At 34.4% G+C, this 18,089-nt stretch overlaps 1 protein-coding gene across 9 annotated transcripts in view; it reads left to right on the forward strand.

Annotated features, from left to right (window-relative positions):
* Window positions 1–18,089, forward strand: part of DMD (dystrophin) — a 2,362,639-nt gene that overhangs the window by 1,037,036 nt on the left and 1,307,514 nt on the right. For all 9 annotated transcript variants that reach the window (XM_070783459.1, XM_070783466.1, XM_070783462.1 and 6 more), the window contains 2 exons: window positions 1,484–1,636; window positions 2,497–2,679. In XM_070783459.1, the coding sequence (XP_070639560.1) occupies window positions 1,484–1,636; window positions 2,497–2,679 (336 nt within the window). The remainder of the gene's footprint in view (window positions 1–1,483; window positions 1,637–2,496; window positions 2,680–18,089) is intronic.

The raw sequence follows: 18,089 nt of genomic DNA on the forward strand, positions 1-18,089 counted from the left end.
TAAAGAAATCTCTATAATATCTCTTAATATCTTTACACATTACACACCACCTTGTGCTTAGGAAATAAAAGGAATTTCAGATTTGGCGACCACAAGCCCCTTCTCTTGGCGAAGATGTGAGTTGTGTCACCAGTAAGGCATGGCTCAACTCTCTTTCACGTGGCTGTATCTTGGTACCTTTGAAAAAAGCAGCATTCCATCTGGCTCATCCCAAGCATTTATTACCTCCATAGGAGGTTTAGAAATTCAACTGAAAATGTAAACTGTAGAAAATTTTACATCCCCAATTTTAAACAAAATGCAGAATGAAATCAAAATCAGTTTTCTCAGATATATGTTAAAAGCAATTAATGAAAATCAACACTTGCCACACCAATATACTAAATTCAGTAGTTGTTAATCTGCCAAGTGTTCAAGTCTAGTCCTTATGAAATATTTCAAAGAAGGTGAAACTTTCCAATGCAGTGAATATTTCAGCAGTTCTTTTATATTCACTCTTTTCTTTTGCTCCAGTTATATCTATACATGAAACCCTAATTGCTACTACTCTGAAGAAATGGAAACTGTATCCTGAGCTCTTATGTTCCCTTATAAAACATGTAAAATATATTCCCTTGTAAAATAGCATTACAACAAATTCTGTTGATCAAGGAAGACATTGGATGATCTTGTAAGGAGTAAGATGATTAATTTTCCCCTTTTGTGATTCATTAAAGTAGTCACCCTTATTTATCTCATCAGGTTGATTGAAAACCATGCACATTTCCTTTTCTAAATTTTATCATTTTGCATTTGGATTTGATGCCAATGAGAAAGTTTGCCATACAAGTCTTAAAAGAAAAATAATTTTTATGATATTTAAATTGTCATTTTCATGCATACTCACAGGCATACACTTTTCACACTTGAACATATATAGCTTGAAGCAATTTCTGTGATAACTAAAAACACTTTATGTTTCTAATCACAAAATATTCATGTCCTATGAAACGTTTTTGCAGACATTTCTAAAATTATGAATGTAAATAGCTTGGCTATATAAACTTAAAATTTTGAACCTAGTGCTGAAGATAGAAATTTTAGAATTTTTACCTATTTTAAAATTCAAATGCAAACTCAGCAAGTTTGTGCAAGTATGTAGTTACCTCAATTGAGTTCACATATTGAACAGTTTAACAAACTCTACACAGTAATTTATTTGATTCATTAAGAGTTAATTAAATATGAAAAGATTTCTAAACAAGTTTGAGCATACTAAGAAAAAATACTGAAAGTGCATTGTTCAGTTTTCTTAGCTTCATGTCATGGGTCCTGTCACATGAATACGTAATTTAATAATCTACTTGTATGGGTAACATTTAAATGTGAATTTAACTGAACCTGAACAAGAAGGTGAGGGAACCAAATTATTTTTAAATGACTACAGCCAGAAGTATAATATGCTTATATATTGATATTTTAATAATATCTGCACCATGAACAGGATTTGAGGTCTCAAAGAAGAAAAAAGGCTCTAGAAATTTCTCACCAGTGGTATCAGTACAAGAGGCAGGCTGATGATCTCCTGAAATGCTTGGATGACATTGAAAAAAAATTAGCCAGCCTACCTGAACCCAGAGATGAAAGGAAAATAAAGGTAATGTTGTTTTAGAATGTCAATCTCAGATTTGTTGCTACATTTTAATTTATTGAACTTAACCTGTACAGATCATGTTTTAAATGTTGATGTTGTTGTTTCTTCTATTAGTGTTCTCCCCAGTTTGAGGTGTTTCTCTGTATTTTGTTTTGTTTTAGTAAATGTATTGTATTGTTTTTCAATTGACATAATGTTGAATGAATAAAATGTTTTATTCTTAGACATTGTGAAATGAACTAGAAATGTTATATGTTTTCTGGTAAAATTGTAATTGACTCTGTGTATCTTTGTTCCAGATGAACAAATGACTTATCGGTATATGGACGACTTCTATCTCATGTTAGCACATTCATTTCATCAGAGCATCTTCTCACATCAGTGTCAAATCTCTATAGATTTATCTGTTGCATATTGTCTGAAGATGTTTTTTTCTGTTTTTTTACACTTTTTATTTTGCTTCATTCTCTGTTGAGTTCCTCAAAACTTTAAAAAGGAAATAAATTACTTATTCACTTACCCACTAAATTATATTCTATCTGGATGGTCCCTATTAATAATGAGTAATCACTTCGTTAATTTGGGTCAACCCCAAAAACACTAGAGGAATTGACAAAGAAATCTGTTAGATCAATTTCAATATTTTCTCAATTAGAGTGTCTAAAACTGAGCATTCAAATAAAAGCTGAAATAATATTTGGGTCCTTGAAGATGACAGTGTTGGCTTCCATACTTGTAACTTATGAACAGTGAAAATAAAATGAAGACAGCCTGTGAAATTTCTGGGACAGGTATGTGCTGGGATAGGTTGATTCATGTGGTTAGCTAACTGCCCTGGGCCCTGTATTGGTTTTGCTCAATAGGAAATTGATCGTGAGTTGCAGAAGAAGAAAGAGGAGCTGAATGCAGTGCATAGGCAAGCTGAGGGCTTGTCTGAGGATGGGGCAGCAATGGCAGTGGAGTCAACTCAGATCCAGCTCAGCAAGCGCTGGCGGGAAATTGAGAGCAAATTTGCTCAGTTTCGAAGACTCAACTTTGCACAAATTGTGAGTTGTTACTGGCAAACCTATATGTGTTTGCAACTACTACTCTAACAACAGAGGCCTACTAACCAAAAGGAAAAAAAAATCTGGGTGCAATTTCAAAGTTCTAATCTGCATTCTGAAAGTGGGCAGTTTCCCCTACCTTTGGGCTTCCCTAACCCCAGTGGTTAGTTTTTCAGATTAAAAACGTAATCTATTAATAGAGCATAGGAAAGAGTGCCCTTATCAAAAATGAGAAATACATCTTAATTTCTTTTGCCACATCATTTTTTCATAACATTAGCAGTGTGAATTTGTCAATTTACCATAACATTTACTTTATTTCAGCATCTAATCCAAAAATATGCATTGCTTTCCTGAGACCATCCCATGCTAATTTTACTTTCTTAATGTATACATGGTAAACAATAAATCTTTTGTGAAAGAACTTATATCAACTTGCACAAGGACTTCTTATCTCATGACTTAAACATTATAGTTTAGTCCTCACACCTGGCTTATCTATTTGATGGGTTAAAAAGTTTATAGAAGGATTGTATGCCTAGTGAGATCATTAATAATTGATAGCAGGTTGAGAATATAAAATATTGTTACTACTGAAATATCATAAGCCAAGAGGTGAAGAAACCACTGTTCTCTTTCAAACAACTGTATGGAAATTTTATGATTCTGTCTTTAAAAATGCAAGTCACAATCATAAGCTTGATCTTTTTAGAACTGTATTTGTAATAGAGTATAAACCATAGGGATTTTCTAGCAGATACATTTTTGTTGCTATTCTGAGAGATTGTAAAGTGAAGTGAAATAATCACCACTCTGTTATTATGCAAATACAGTGCTCCTCACAAAACCAGGGTGTGAAAGTCTGCAAAATGAGGCTTTATAATTATGTTAGGTTAACTTACATGAAACCGACAGATATTCAACCCTCTTTGACCTAGTTGATGACAGTTTTATTTGTTTCAACTCCTAGATGAGACTTAGTTGGGTATTTCTTCTTTGATATTGTTGATTCCATTTAATATGGGATGAATGATTGAATATGTCTTAGACAATTAGCATAACTGTTTTCTAAGCATATAATTTTGTTAATGTTGCTTATTAACTCGGTGAAAAATACTCCATATTATCACTACTTCTTTTAAATGCATTAGAAAAATCCTTGCATACACTGTTTTCTAAGAACTCCAAGTACTTTAATATTTAATAGCAGCTGAATATTCTGAGAAATTGGAAGTAGTAATATAAGGTATGTTTAAACTGTAATATATTGCAGTTGAAGTCCAATTCTAGCTGATTGAATGTTTCAGCCTATTATCTTTTGTATTAGATATTATGAATATAATATGTCATAAATCACTCAAGCTTACACTAACAGAAAGCTTGTGCCAATGGATGCAAAATGAATTGAAAGATTAAGGCAACATAAAGAAAATTTAAGTAAAATATTTTTGCCTCCATTTAATACATCATTTAAGTCCTTTGCTTTGAATTATCTTACTACTCACTATTTTCTCCAATTCCATTTCCCCTATGTCTTGACACAAGCTATATGCAGGGTTAATTTTTTTTTTTTACAACTTTGTCAAGGTAAGTTATTAACACTTTATAGTTAAATAGACACAGTATCAAAACCCTAAACCACTCACTTAAAATACCATTGTGTACCTGCATATAATAGACTCTCAACAAATATTTGTAAAACATAATAAAGATTGCTGAGGTAAAGTAAGGATAAGTGAACCACTATAAAACTTTTGAAATAAATATTCATAAAATATATTTTCTTCAGAAACCATTTCTTCTTGATTTTTATATCTGAAGGATCCCAAAATACAGATGATGCATGGCTTGGGGAAAAAGTTGTATGTTAATTTTCCATGATAAAACAAGTAAGAACAATATACATGAAGAATAATCAATTTAATATTACAATTATATTTAGCCTTGGATTTTTATTAGATCTGAAATTTGATAGATTGATAGATCAAAGATGTATATAGTCCACTGATTGCTAATAAATGTTAAAAAAACTTATTTCACATATCGACTGGTTTAGAGTCATCTTTCCCAATTAATCTACAGTGAGAACATTTGAGACAGCCACAAGCAAACGTCTTAACTAAGAGTTATGTTTGGGATAATCTTACCATGGCCCTGATGTAGCACAGGTAGTCAGAGCTTCCAAATTTCTTTCCTCCCCTTGCATTTCCCTTTTCTATTTCTATAATTATTTCTTCTCAAATGTCCCTTTATGTTATTTCTGTATATGAATTCTAGATTTCTATGGATTTTCAGTTAGTCTTTCATATCTTAGAAGTGGCAATTCAAGATTTTAGGCGGTACTATGAAGTGCTTAATATTTGAGAACTGAATTTAAAATGAGAAATTAATTGTATTCATTTCAGAGATAAAGACTCAGAAATAAACTAAGCGGTGTAAAATTAGATACTTCAGGGACTAGGTCCAGATCAGAGTTACATATGACCATAGTAAAGCTCAGAAAAACCCTGGTACTTGGGTCTCAGGTAGCCATGGGGCAGCCCCGGGCCAGGCAAGAGTGTAGACCAAAGCCAAGAAGAGAGTGTCTACAAATGATTGTCCTCAGGATAATCCTGGAGACCATAAAGAAGGGAAAACAGACTGAGAGAAAGTGAGTAAGATTTTCTTCAGGTACTGAGCATGTTGAAGCTCCTGCCCTAGTTAGGATTACACGGCATTTCTAATATGGTTCCGTTGACTTGCAGACCTGGCTGTTCACTGAAGACCAAACAATGACTGTAAACTGAACATGAGGAATGTTTTCTGTAAGATATTTTACAACAGTGATCTAGTAAAATAGACCACTCCCTGGGGTGAATGGCCCTGTGAATCCCATTGATTCCATCTGCTGGCTGTATGATCACCAGTCTCTTCCAGCCTGGTTTCTTGCATTTCTACCATGGGGATGAGGATGTTTATAATAATAAAATATGGTAGTATTTGTAAAAAAAAAAAAAACAGCTACATTATGGAGGTTAACTGAAGTTAAGTGAATCAATAGTTTTTTCTTCTTCTTCTTCCTTTATATAAGTTAACATTGGAATGAGACACATTATTTTAAAATGTAGAGTATATTTGTGAATCATGAAGAGGATTGGGATGAGTAGGTCTCATAGGTTTAAAATATTATTAACAACAGGTAGATCTATTTTGTTCAATGTAAATTAAAAATTAGATTTCATAGTTCTTGGCAAGTAGTTTTGTCTAGAGTTACATAGTATTTGTGGGAAATTTCATGCAAAGCTGTTGATTCTGCCAATGAAGGCATAATTTTCCATAAACTTGGCAATAGAGCATTAGCTAAATTATTTTCTGTAGAAAGGTAAAGAAAGAGGAGGAAAAATATAAAGGCTTTTAAAATATAATAGAGAACTATGCCAGAGAAGGCGCTGGCACCCCACTCCAGTCCTCTTGCCTGGAAAATCCCATGGACGGAGGAGCCTGGTGGGCTGCAGTCCATGGGGTTGTGAAGAGTCGGACACGACTGAGCAACTTCACTTTCACTTTTCACTTTCATGCATTGGAAAAGGAAATGGCAACCCACTCCAGTATTCTTGCCTGGAGAATCCCAGGGACGGGGGAGCCTGGTGGGCTGCCGTCTATGGGGTTGCACAGAGTCAGACACGACTGAAGCGAATTAGCAGCAGCAGCAGAAAACTATGCATAATTTTATCAAGGTTAATTGTAATATTTAACAGTTAACCTCAGAGATCCCAAGAAAATCCACCACAAAATTTCACAATGAGGATATGCAACAACCTTATGCGAAACTCCTGAGCAAAATAAGCTCACAGGTTAAAATTTAAATGGATATGAAAAAATGCTTTCTGTAAGTGATGTTAACATGCCCAAATTAAAAGGAGTATGCACACCTGAAGAAATTAGAGATAAGAAGACAGTAAAGGACATGAAAATGCTTTTTTAATGTTCAAAAAGATTTCGAAAATAAAGATAGAATGGAATTCTTATAATAACAACAAGCCATTTTGAAAAGTGAATAGGAAACTGATAACATAGAATCTAGAAATTAACATGTAATTATTGAAATAATAGCTCAACTTTTTAAATGGTGGGTTCGTTATAGAAGAAAAGGAATATATTAATTGAAAGATGCTGAGGAAATTTTTGCTTTGCTGAAAATAGCAGAAGATGGAGAGGATAGAATAAAAAGCTCAAACATATGCCTGAAAAGAGTTCCAGATTGATAAAGTGGAGAGCCAGGGGAAGAGACATTATTTTATATAAATGACTGACATTTAACAAGATTGAATAAATCTCAATTTACATGAGACCTCAAATTGAATAAAGCTCAATTTGCATGAGTCCTCAAACTGAATGAAACTCAACCAGTTTGTAATAAATAAAAACAAGTTCACAACCAGCAAAGTCTGAGTGAAACTCAGAACATCAGTGATCAGGAAGGTCACCATAAAAGCTGCTAAGGACCAAAAGCAGAAAGCTCCATAGACTGGCCAACTTGTCCTCAATAATAGGTGTTAGAAGACACTAGGATAATGTTCAAGGTGAATGTTCAAAAGAATCCTGTAAACAGTGATTCAAGAATGAAGACAAACTATTTTCAGATATACAAACACTATATTTTCAAATAAATGAACACTGTTTATAACCTATAGCTTCTCACTGAAAAAATTACTAAACAATATACTAGTGTAAAACAGAACACAGAACCACAGAGAAGTAGCAAGCTATATAAAGGTATATAACATTAGTTTATATGTATAAAAAACAAACTTAAATCTTGTAATTAGCCACTAAAATTGTGGCAATTGCTGCAAAGGAAAACATAGAGTTCTATTAGAATATTAAAGTGATTTGATCTCACAATAATGAAAATACAATAAATACAAGGTTATTTCTAGATGGTAGCAGCAAATATAAGGTTTGTGCCTATTGTGTTCAATATGAATTATTGCCAGTTATCATGTTTATAAGGAAAAAAATGTAGTAAACCTTTGGAATAGGCAATATATGCATGACCTGTCTCAGGGAGAGGAGAAAAAAATTTTAAAAATATAAAATACAAAAATACATCTTATTGAAAGAAGGAAAAGAAATGTCCTTTTCTAAATATGACAACCCCCATTTGCTCTGGATATCCTATGACTTCAAAGACTAAGTAAATAATACTGATATCTGACAATTTACCTCTGACAACTTTTTATTCAGCTTTTATTTTAGAACCCTAACAGGTATTTCACACATAAAATAGCCAAGTCAAGAATAATTAATTTTCACTCCTATATAAATGGCTCCTACCAAACTCTGCAGCTGTTAGTAAATTCCCTTTAACTTAGGTCCAAAATCTAAACATCATCCATGATTCCTCCTTATTTCTATATTATGCATGGAATTCACTTCAAATTCTGTTGGCTCTACCTGCAAAATACATCTTTAATTGGACCACTCCTCAGAAACTTTATTGCAGAAACCCTTGACAACACTGTATTCTCTCTCATCTCAATTACTTCAGCAGCCCGCTAGTCCTTATTTCCCATGTTTACCCACCTACATTATAGTCTCCTTGGTGAAATCAGAGAATTCCTAAAAGTATATGTGGGATTCTGTCAAGCCTCTGCTGCTTATTACAATTCTAATGAAATTTTATGAGTTTCTGCATAGCTTGGTCCCTGCCTACTATTCCTATTACTCCAACTTTATCTCCCTTTTGGCATTCTCCTAATACAGAGGCTTTAAAGTGTCCTGTATACTTAAACTGCTGCTGCTGCTGCTAAGTCGCTTCAGTGGTGTTTGACTCTGTGTGACCCCATAGACAGCCAACCAGGCTTCCCGTCCCTGGGATTCTCCAGGCAAGAACACTGGAGAACAAGAACACTGGAGTGGGTTGCCATTTCCTTCTCCAATGCATGAAAGTGAAAAGTGAAAGTGAAGTTGCTCAGTCGTGCCCGACTCTTAGTGACCCCACTTAAGCACATAGCATCATTTCTATCTCAGGACCTTTGTATATACTGTCTCTTTATGGAATATTTTTCAAGTAGACTTTCGTATAGATACTAAAACTTAGCCATCCTTTCATTTACAAGCTGAAATTAGAGGCTTCCCTGGTTGCTCAGATGGTAAAGTCTACCTGCAATGCAGGAGACCTGGGTTCGATCATCCCTAGATCCCTAAGGAATATTCCCTGGAGAAGGGAATAGCGACCCACGCCAATATTCTTGCCTGGAGAATTCCATGGACAGAGGAGCCTGGCAGGCTACAGAACAATTAGAACTTGGTAGAATTTAGACAGGCAATACTTAATAGGTATTTTTTTTCTATTTTAAAAATATTGTATACTCATGGTAATTATACATGCCAACTGTGAGTTTAAGATATCTGTTCAGAACAGCAAATTTTAGTACAGTTACTTCTGGAAGTGCATATACTGAGAAAAGACAAAGTTCTCGAAACTTAACACTGAGGAGGTAAAGACTGAATATGAGGTTGAGGATAATAATGTATTGCAAAGGATAGCTTTTACTACATCAGAGTAAATTGTAGTAAGGAATTTACTTAAAAGCATACATTGCCAAAATACACAACTTCTTGAAAAGCTGATAGAAATCTGTCAGTAGATTTATTTAAAAGTTTCAAGAAATGTGTTATACAAGTTAGCTCTAAAGTGAATACTTTGTAAAATGGGAATATTTACAGTATAAACTTTCATCCACTAATTTTTAAAAATTGTTTGAATTTGAACAGAACTTTATGTTTACAAAATATGTTCACATGTATCTTGTTCACTCCCCCCAATAACCCTCTCAAGTATTATTTTAATTGTCATTTTACAGAAAGGAGACATAATTTAAATAAAGTTAAGGAAATTGGCCAAGGGTGCATGAGCAAATTGGAAGACACCTAACTTGAACTCAGCGCTTCCCAAGATATGGTGGGAGTTATTCAAAATAAAGAAAACAAAAAATCTAGTGTCCAAATAAATTTGAGAAACACTGGATTAAGCAAAGTTTCCTTAGTCTAGAATCTTCCAGGGCTTTTGATATGTAAATGTGATTATGAATTTCTGTGAGAGGAATAGATTCTGCAGACTTTCACATCTGGATAGTTGTAATACAAAGAGGGAAATTTCATTTCAGTTTTAAGATTCTATTTGAGTGATTGTGAAGAACTAATGTTCTTCAGGGGGAAAAATGGGGAAAAAAACATCACTTTATCATTATGGTTTTGTTGTTTTAGATTTTCTTAAAATGAAGCAGAGATGTACAAAAAAGTAATCACAGAACTGATTGCCATCACCGTATGTCTGAACCTAGATTTGATTCAGCACTACTATTTTCTTGTACATTTGCTGCTTATCACATTATGATAGCCATTTAATGGTGACAACAAACTTTTTGCATAATTGCTACATAGATTTTTTTCTTTGCCTTTAAATCAAAACAAAGATCATCAGCTGCCAATGCAATATCCTTGGGAATATTGGTAATATAAATAATTTTCATATTTAGAGACAGAGTGCTCTTTAGTAAACAGAGTTGTGAGTATAAAAGATGAATACTGGTTGCTAAGGGAAGTGGACCAGGAGGTAGCTGCTTATAAAATTTTCCTTCTCTGAGCTGCAATTTTTTAATTAACATCACATGAGTTAAGAAAAAATAGATCACTCAAGATTCTATGTTTCTCTAGACTGCTATGATCATAATAGTCATTGCCATTTCTATAATAATTTTTTCTGGTCTTTAGTTTATGTAAGACAATCAGCTTAATGGTTGTTTAGTAAATAGAGTATGTTAGTTTCAGTTCAGTCACTCAGTCGTGTCCGACTCTTTGCGACCCCATGAATCACAGCACGCCAGGCCTCCCTGTCCATCACCATCTCTCAAAGTCCACTCAAACTCACATCCATTGAGTCGGTGATACCATCCAGCCATCTCATCCTCCTCCTGCCCCAATCCCTCCCAGCATCAGAGTCTTTTCCAATGAGTCAACTCTTCGCATGAGGTGGCCAAAGTACTGGAGTTTCAGCTTTAGCATCATTCCTTCCAAAGAAATCCCAGGGCTGATCTCCTTTAGGATGGACTGGATGGATCTCCTTGCAGTCCAAGGGACTCTCAAGAGTCTTCTCCAACACCACAGTTCAAAGGCATCAATTCTTCGGTGCTCTGCCTTCTTCACAGTCCAACTCTCACATCCATACATGACCACAGGAAAAACCATAGCCTTGACTAGATGGACCTTTGTTGGCAAAGTAATGTCTCTGCTTTTGAATATGCTATCTAGGTTGGTCGTAACTTTTCTTCCAAGGAATAAGCGTCTTTTAATTTCATGGCTGCAGTCACCATCTGCAGTGATTTTGGAGCCCCTCAAAATAAAGTCTGACACTGTTTCCACTGTTTCCCCATCTATTTCCCATGAAGTGATGGGACCAGATGCCATGATCTTCGTTTTCTGAATGTTGAGTTTAAGCCAACTTTTTCACTCTCCACCTTCATTTTCATCAAGAGGCTTTTTAGTTCCTCTTCACTTTCTGCCATAAGGGTGGTGTCATCTGCATATCTGAGGTTATTGATATTTCTCCCGGCAATCTTGATTCCAGCTTGTGTTTCTTCCAGTCCAGCATTTCTCATGATGTACTCTGCATATAAGTTAAATAAGCAGGGTGACAATATACAGCCTTGACGTACTCCTTTTCCTATTTGGAACCAGTCTGTTGTTCCATGCCCAGTTCTAACTGTTGCTTCCTGACCTGCATATAGGTTTCTCTAGAGAGTATGTTAAGCTAGATTCAATTTCCAGTAAGATGGCAGACTGATTGATTCCCTCACCCCTCACTTCAAACATATGAAAATTCTGGATAAAATTTAATCTGAAAGCAACTTAAACACATAGCTGAGCTCAAAATATGTGATGGAACCTCCATTCTCCCTAGTTGTCATAATTGTGCACATCATCTCGTGTTACTGAGCCTGGATTGAGGGCCTCATGGTTTCGAAAAAGGTTTAAAGGCTTTTAGTAGACAACATATAACCTTATACAGTATCTACTAGAGATGTAATGAAAACCCTGCCTAAATGTTGAATCTTCAAGGGCTTCCCTTGACAAGTAAAGGGGAAATAGACAAATACGACTCTCAAGGCCAATTCATCTGGTGAGGACTCTTGAGTGGAGGAAGAAAATCTGGGAAAGTGAATACTGACTGTGGGGATCTGAATTTATACACTAACCACAGGCCTCTAAACTCCTCAACTGAGAAGTTAACATGAAATTTTCTCCAGGCTGTTGAAATCCTTAGAGTCTTCTCACATAGTCATACAATAAATCACTCTTTGGGAGAACCCCACAGAGACATGGATACTGAAGATGGCTTCACAACGGACTTCAGAACTCACATGAAGATATAATATATTTTGATGTTGAGTCATCTCACACAATCAAGAGAATGAATATTTCGTGAACTTAATAGAAAACTATTGCATGCTCTTAAGTAAATATGTTGAAAATAAAATAGAGATCAAGGAACAAAATAAACACTTATGAAAACACCTTCAGAGTTTTATGCTAATAACACATTGAATAAAACTTCTAGAAACAAAAAGTTAGTCATTGAAATAAAAAATAACAATATGTATTTTGAACACCTGATTAAACAAACATGAAGATAAAATTAGTCATTATGATAAAATGATACCACATGAAGATTGAAAATATGAAAATGATTGAGGGAATAGAATAAGCTTTATGTCTAATTACAAAAGGCAATGACACAGAGAATATGTAGGAGACAACAGTTTAGGAAAAATGGCTAAAATTTCCAGATCTTAAGACATGAGACCACAAATTGAATAACTACATTGGTGCCCCAACCAGAGTGTATTAAAATAAATCTATGGAAGCATAGAGAATATAAAATACATTTAAAAAGAGACAGGGTACATACATACATGAACAGGAATGGCTTATTTAATTGAAGATTCTGATGATCAGTAAAAAAAAAAAAAAAGAATCTTCAAATTACTATTGTATTACTGTTGCAAAATAAACACTGGGCTACTGTTTATAAAGTGGATTCCACTCATGTTAGAAGAACTGATACTGTGTAATACCTCTTATGCTTGGAAAAAGAAGATGTAAGATTTTATTCTGTGCCTCTCATTACCTATACAACTTGGACTGAATATTGGAGCCTCAGGATGAAGTTAATAACTGCTTTCTTATAGAATTAAGAGAGAGAATCAACCACCAAAAATGTTGAAGCTCTAAAATATTTGTATTAATGTCACTAGTTTTATGGACAGTATATACAAGTGTTGGTGTCCAGATTTCACACAGCTAGGTGTCCTGACAAACCAAAAGCCAAAATGTAAGTTGCTCTGAGTTGGTAGTGTCCTATGTACCTAACAGGAGCAAGCACAAACACATTCTAATTTGATACATTCTAATACGATACTGCTTAAATCTAGACTTTAAATAACTCCCATAAAGTTCTAAGAATATGTGTGTAGAATTAAAATGACAATTCACATGATGTAAAAAGCAGCGGAATCCAACTCTTAAAGACAGAAGATAAGACAGGTAGAGAGTGAGAAGTTCAAATATAGAAGGAAAGAATGGAGTAAAAGTGTAAAAAGGTTTTGATGTGATAATTGTTTAGGATTTTCCAAAAGTATTGCAAGTTCCTAGAGTCAGATTGAAAGTAAGTAAATATCAAATAGTGAAATGACCCAATTTTGTTCTGTTTTATGGCTGAGTAATATTTCATTGTATATATGTACCTCATCTTTATCGATTCATCTGTCAATGGACATCTAGGCTGCTTCCATGTCCTGGCCATTGTAAATAGTGAAGCAGTGAACATGGGGTGCTTATATCTTTTTGAATTATGATTTTCTCCAGGTATATGCCCAGGAGTGGAATTGGTGGGTCATGTGGTAGTTCTATTTTTAGTTTTTTAAGGGACCTCTATACTGTTCTCCATTGTGGTTGTATCAATTTAAATTCCCACCAAAAAGTAGGAGGATTCTCTTTTCTCCACAGCCTCTTTGGCATTTATTGTTTGTAGACTTTCTGATGATGGCCATTCTGACTGGTGTGAGGTGATATCTCATTGTAGTTTTGATTTGCATTTCTCTAATAATGAGCAATGTTTGGCATCTTTTCATATGATTTTTGGCCATCTGTACTGGGTCATCTGTAGTGATATGGATGGACTCTATGTCCTAGAGTTATTTATCATTTCAGTCTGTATAACCTAGGGGCTCTCACACAGAGTGAAGTAAGTCAGAAAGAGAAAAACAAATATTATATATATATACACATATATATACATATATATATATACATATATATATATATATATATGGAATCTAGACAGATGGTACAGATGAGCCTGTTTTCAGGGTAGGAATAGAGATGCAGACTTAGAGAATGGACATGTGGGCACATAGGGTGAACAGGCGGGTGAGACCAATTGGGAGAGTAGGATTGACATATATAGACTACTCTGTACGAAACAGAGAGTGGGAAGCTGCTGTGTAGCACAGGGAGCTCAACTCAATGGTCTATATTGACCTAGAGGGGCAGGATCAGGGCAGTGGGGTAGAAGGGAGATTAAAGAGGGAGGGGATATATGTATTCATATTGCTGATTCAATTCATTGTATAGCAGAAACTAACACAACACTGTAAAGCAATTATACTCCAATAAAGAATCATTGCATTGGGAAAAGCAAGTGGGAAAATTAAATATAACTGTATGTTATCATGCAGAAGGCAATGGCACCCCACTCCAGCACTCTTGCCTGGAAAATCCCATGGACGGAGGAGCCTGATGGGCTGCAGTCCATGGGGTCGCTAGGAGTCGGACACGATTGAGCGACTTCACTTTCACTTTTCACTTTCATGCATTGGAGAAGGAAATGGCAACCCACTCCAGTGTTCCTGCCTGGAGAGTCCCAGGGATGGGGGAGCCTGGTGGGCTGCCGTCTGGTGTTGCACAGAGTCGAACACGACTGAAGTGACTTAGTAGCAGAAGCAGCAGTAGCAGCATGTTATCATAGTGAAACTGATAAATTCCAAAGCCAAGGAGAGAACTTTAAAGGCAGCAGAATAGATAGATTACCTGGAAAGTAATGCCACATGTAATGACAGCTGATTTTGGATCAATTATAAAAGCCAGAAGGTGATAGAATGATGTTTTTAAAAATGATGAAAGAAAAACCTAGAATTTGTATAATCATAGTAACTTTTTCTTTTGAGAGTAACATTGAAATAAAGATCTTTTCAGACAAACAAAAGCTGAGAGATAGCCAATGGGAGAGTCTTACTGAAGGGTCCTCAGGTTTTTTCTTTTTCTGTTTTTGTTTTTAGAATTAGTCACTGTTAATGTTTATTCAGTTATCAAATCTATACATCATGCTGAAATAATTTTATATCCTGAATTTTCACTAAACATTATATGTCTTTTCCTATGTTAGTAAAAAGAAATTCTGGAAACATTTTTAAAGGCTATATAATATTCCACAGCATGTATGCACCTCAGGGTTGGTTTTTAACTGGAAGGAGAATGACCCTAGATGGATGATTCATGATGCAAGGAAGAATGATGAGCAAGGAAAATGTCAAACCAATATAAAAACCTGAAGAAATAGTTGCTGTATATACAATTGTCTAAAGTACAGAATTGGACTAAAATACTGGACATCAATGACACAAAATATGGAAGGAAATTTCTTGTTTACCTCCTACTTTTCAGGATGTTCTTTCTCTTCTGTCATGTTGAATTATCTGAGTGCTCAGTCTTTGGACATTTTCCATCTATACTCCCTTGTGTTGCTTTTATTCATCCAATCCCATGACTTTAGTGCAAGGTTATAATTTCATGACCACATTTTTATAAATAGACCACTCTTTTCCCCTGATCTATAGTGGCAACATAACCCTTTCAAAGTTTTGGGTAAAAAAAAAAATCTAACCTCACTTTCCTTTACCTATTTTAAACACAATAAACAGAGATATCACTTGAAAATATAAATCAGGTAAGCTTTTTCTGATGAAAATGCCCTGATGGATTCTCATCTATTTTAGTATAAAATCCAAAATCCTTACATGAGTTTTACTGGATTGATGATCTTGCCCCCTATTAGCTCTCCAGAGTTATCTCTTAGCATTTGACCTCTATTCCTATGCTCAACCTACTTTGACCTCTTCACTCTTCCTTGAACATACCGGCATACCCCCTTTGCACTGTGTGTTCCCTGAGCCTAAGACTCTGATCCCCCAGATATCTATACGGTCCCCTCCCTCTGCCTTCAAGTCTTTGCTCAAAAGTGTTCTCAGTGATGCATTTCATCGACCCCTTCCCCATTGACTGTTCTCCGTAAAATGTACTACCAGAAAAGTTATAAATATTTTCACTTTTTATATCCATCTCTCTTCATAGGATGGTAGCTCCAAAAATGAAGGAATTTCCTTCTTTTTTTTTTTTCCTTTTGTTTCTTTGTCCTCAGAACCAAAAGTAGAGACTAGCCAGGGTGGGGGTGGGGTGGGAGGTACATTCAAAAGAGAGGGAATATATATACACTTATAGCTGATTCACACTGTTGTACAACAGAAACTAACTCAACATTGTAAAGCAATTATCCTCCAGTTTAAAAAAAAATTCCCCAAAAAAGTAATGACTAGCAAGTGGTAGGTACATAATATATATTTGTTGAATGAATGAATGCTTTATTGATGAATCAAATCATTGTAAGGTCCTCTTAATGCTCAGAAAGAGACCATGCAAAATTCATTGTGCATGTTAATAATTTTAGAGTAACCACTAACCTGATAAAAATAGTGTATAAAATTTTTGAAGTAGAGAAAAAAAAGAAATGTATAAGCTATCCAAATAATCCAAACAAGAAACTGAGGCTTAAGAACACTAGTAGAATTGCCCAAGGAAAGTAAGCCACTACATTAACATAGGACTTTGTTGTTTCTAGCTCTCTCCAGGCCAAGGCCATTACTGTATATGAAATAAGATGTCAGTTGCAAGTTAATATTCTTGTAAGTTTAAACAAATTCACTGTTCTGTGACTAAGATTTATATAAAATAGTACCTCAGAAATATTACCTCAAGTGATAGACTTTAAATAACACAATAAATTAAAAATATTAATATAAATGTGTTAAGCTAGACTCATGGCTTATATTAATATGCACACTTATTGCATAGTTAGGTTATAGCTATGGTAGGTACATAATTTTATATGCTATTCATCTTCTAAATTAGAGTTTCAGTAAAGTAATATAATCACAATTCAATTTGGTGTCAAATATATACATAAACTTTAAAATAACATTCCCTTTCTTATAGTAATATACTGTATCAAATTTTTCTATTAAGTGGAAATTTAGCACAGTCTTCAGGAGATATTATTGATGGTAAATGTCTTAATAATGATAGATTTATCATAAATTTTAAATATAAAATTGAGTCTGATGATTTACTGGTATATATAGCTTTATTATGTGATTTTATTAGAAAATTAGAATAAATATACCTCATTGTATACCTTATTTTACTAAAATTAATATCATTTTTTCTTGAAATGACAGTGTTTGAAACATGATTACATTTGATATAACTATTGTGGAGCAGTTTATTACTTATAATTTTGAATGAAAACATTAAGCAAATCTTAGCTCTTATTAATGTAATGGGAATAAGTATGAATATCAGTTATTTTGTTGTGCAATAGCAGATTTTCTGAGGCCAGCTGAGGCACACCAAGACTAGAGTTTTACAAAAAGTATCTCTAATCCTGATAACAACCTCAACAGACTAAAATTTCTAAAGCAACTTTTCTGAGTTCTTATAAAATTTAAAACAAGGATTCCCACATCAAAATAGTTATTAAATTAACACAAAGATTTGTTGATGTTGTCTTTTTTTTAGATGAGGTATTGTTCTATGATATTGGTTTCTTCCTTTTATATTTGTTTTTTAATGAGAACCTCCTAAAATGCTAAGGGTGCAGGGAAATTGGAATTCCACACACTTACAAGGAGTCTATAAAGAAACTTACATTTTATTGTGGATACATTGAATTGGTATTTCTTTAATTCAGTAAACATTTATCCAGTGCCTCCTATGTGCCAGACAACACAAAACATGAGAGAACATTGGTGAATCCAGAGCAGTTATACAGAAGATATGATACTTGATAAGTATAATTCATACAATGAAGAGAGAAAAAGTACAAGAATGTATACACAGCAATTTGACCTCCGTTTGGAACATAACAATAAAAAGTGTAATTTTCTCCAGTCTAAATTTGCTTTCAAAATATGGAACACCAGCTGGAAGGGAGCTCAGATGGCTTCTGCAGTGGGGTTGGCAATACCCTTCTGAGC

The sequence above is a fragment of the Bos indicus genome, chromosome X, assembly GCF_029378745.1.
Source record: "Bos indicus isolate NIAB-ARS_2022 breed Sahiwal x Tharparkar chromosome X, NIAB-ARS_B.indTharparkar_mat_pri_1.0, whole genome shotgun sequence".
Classification (NCBI taxonomy): Eukaryota; Metazoa; Chordata; class Mammalia; order Artiodactyla; family Bovidae; genus Bos; species Bos indicus.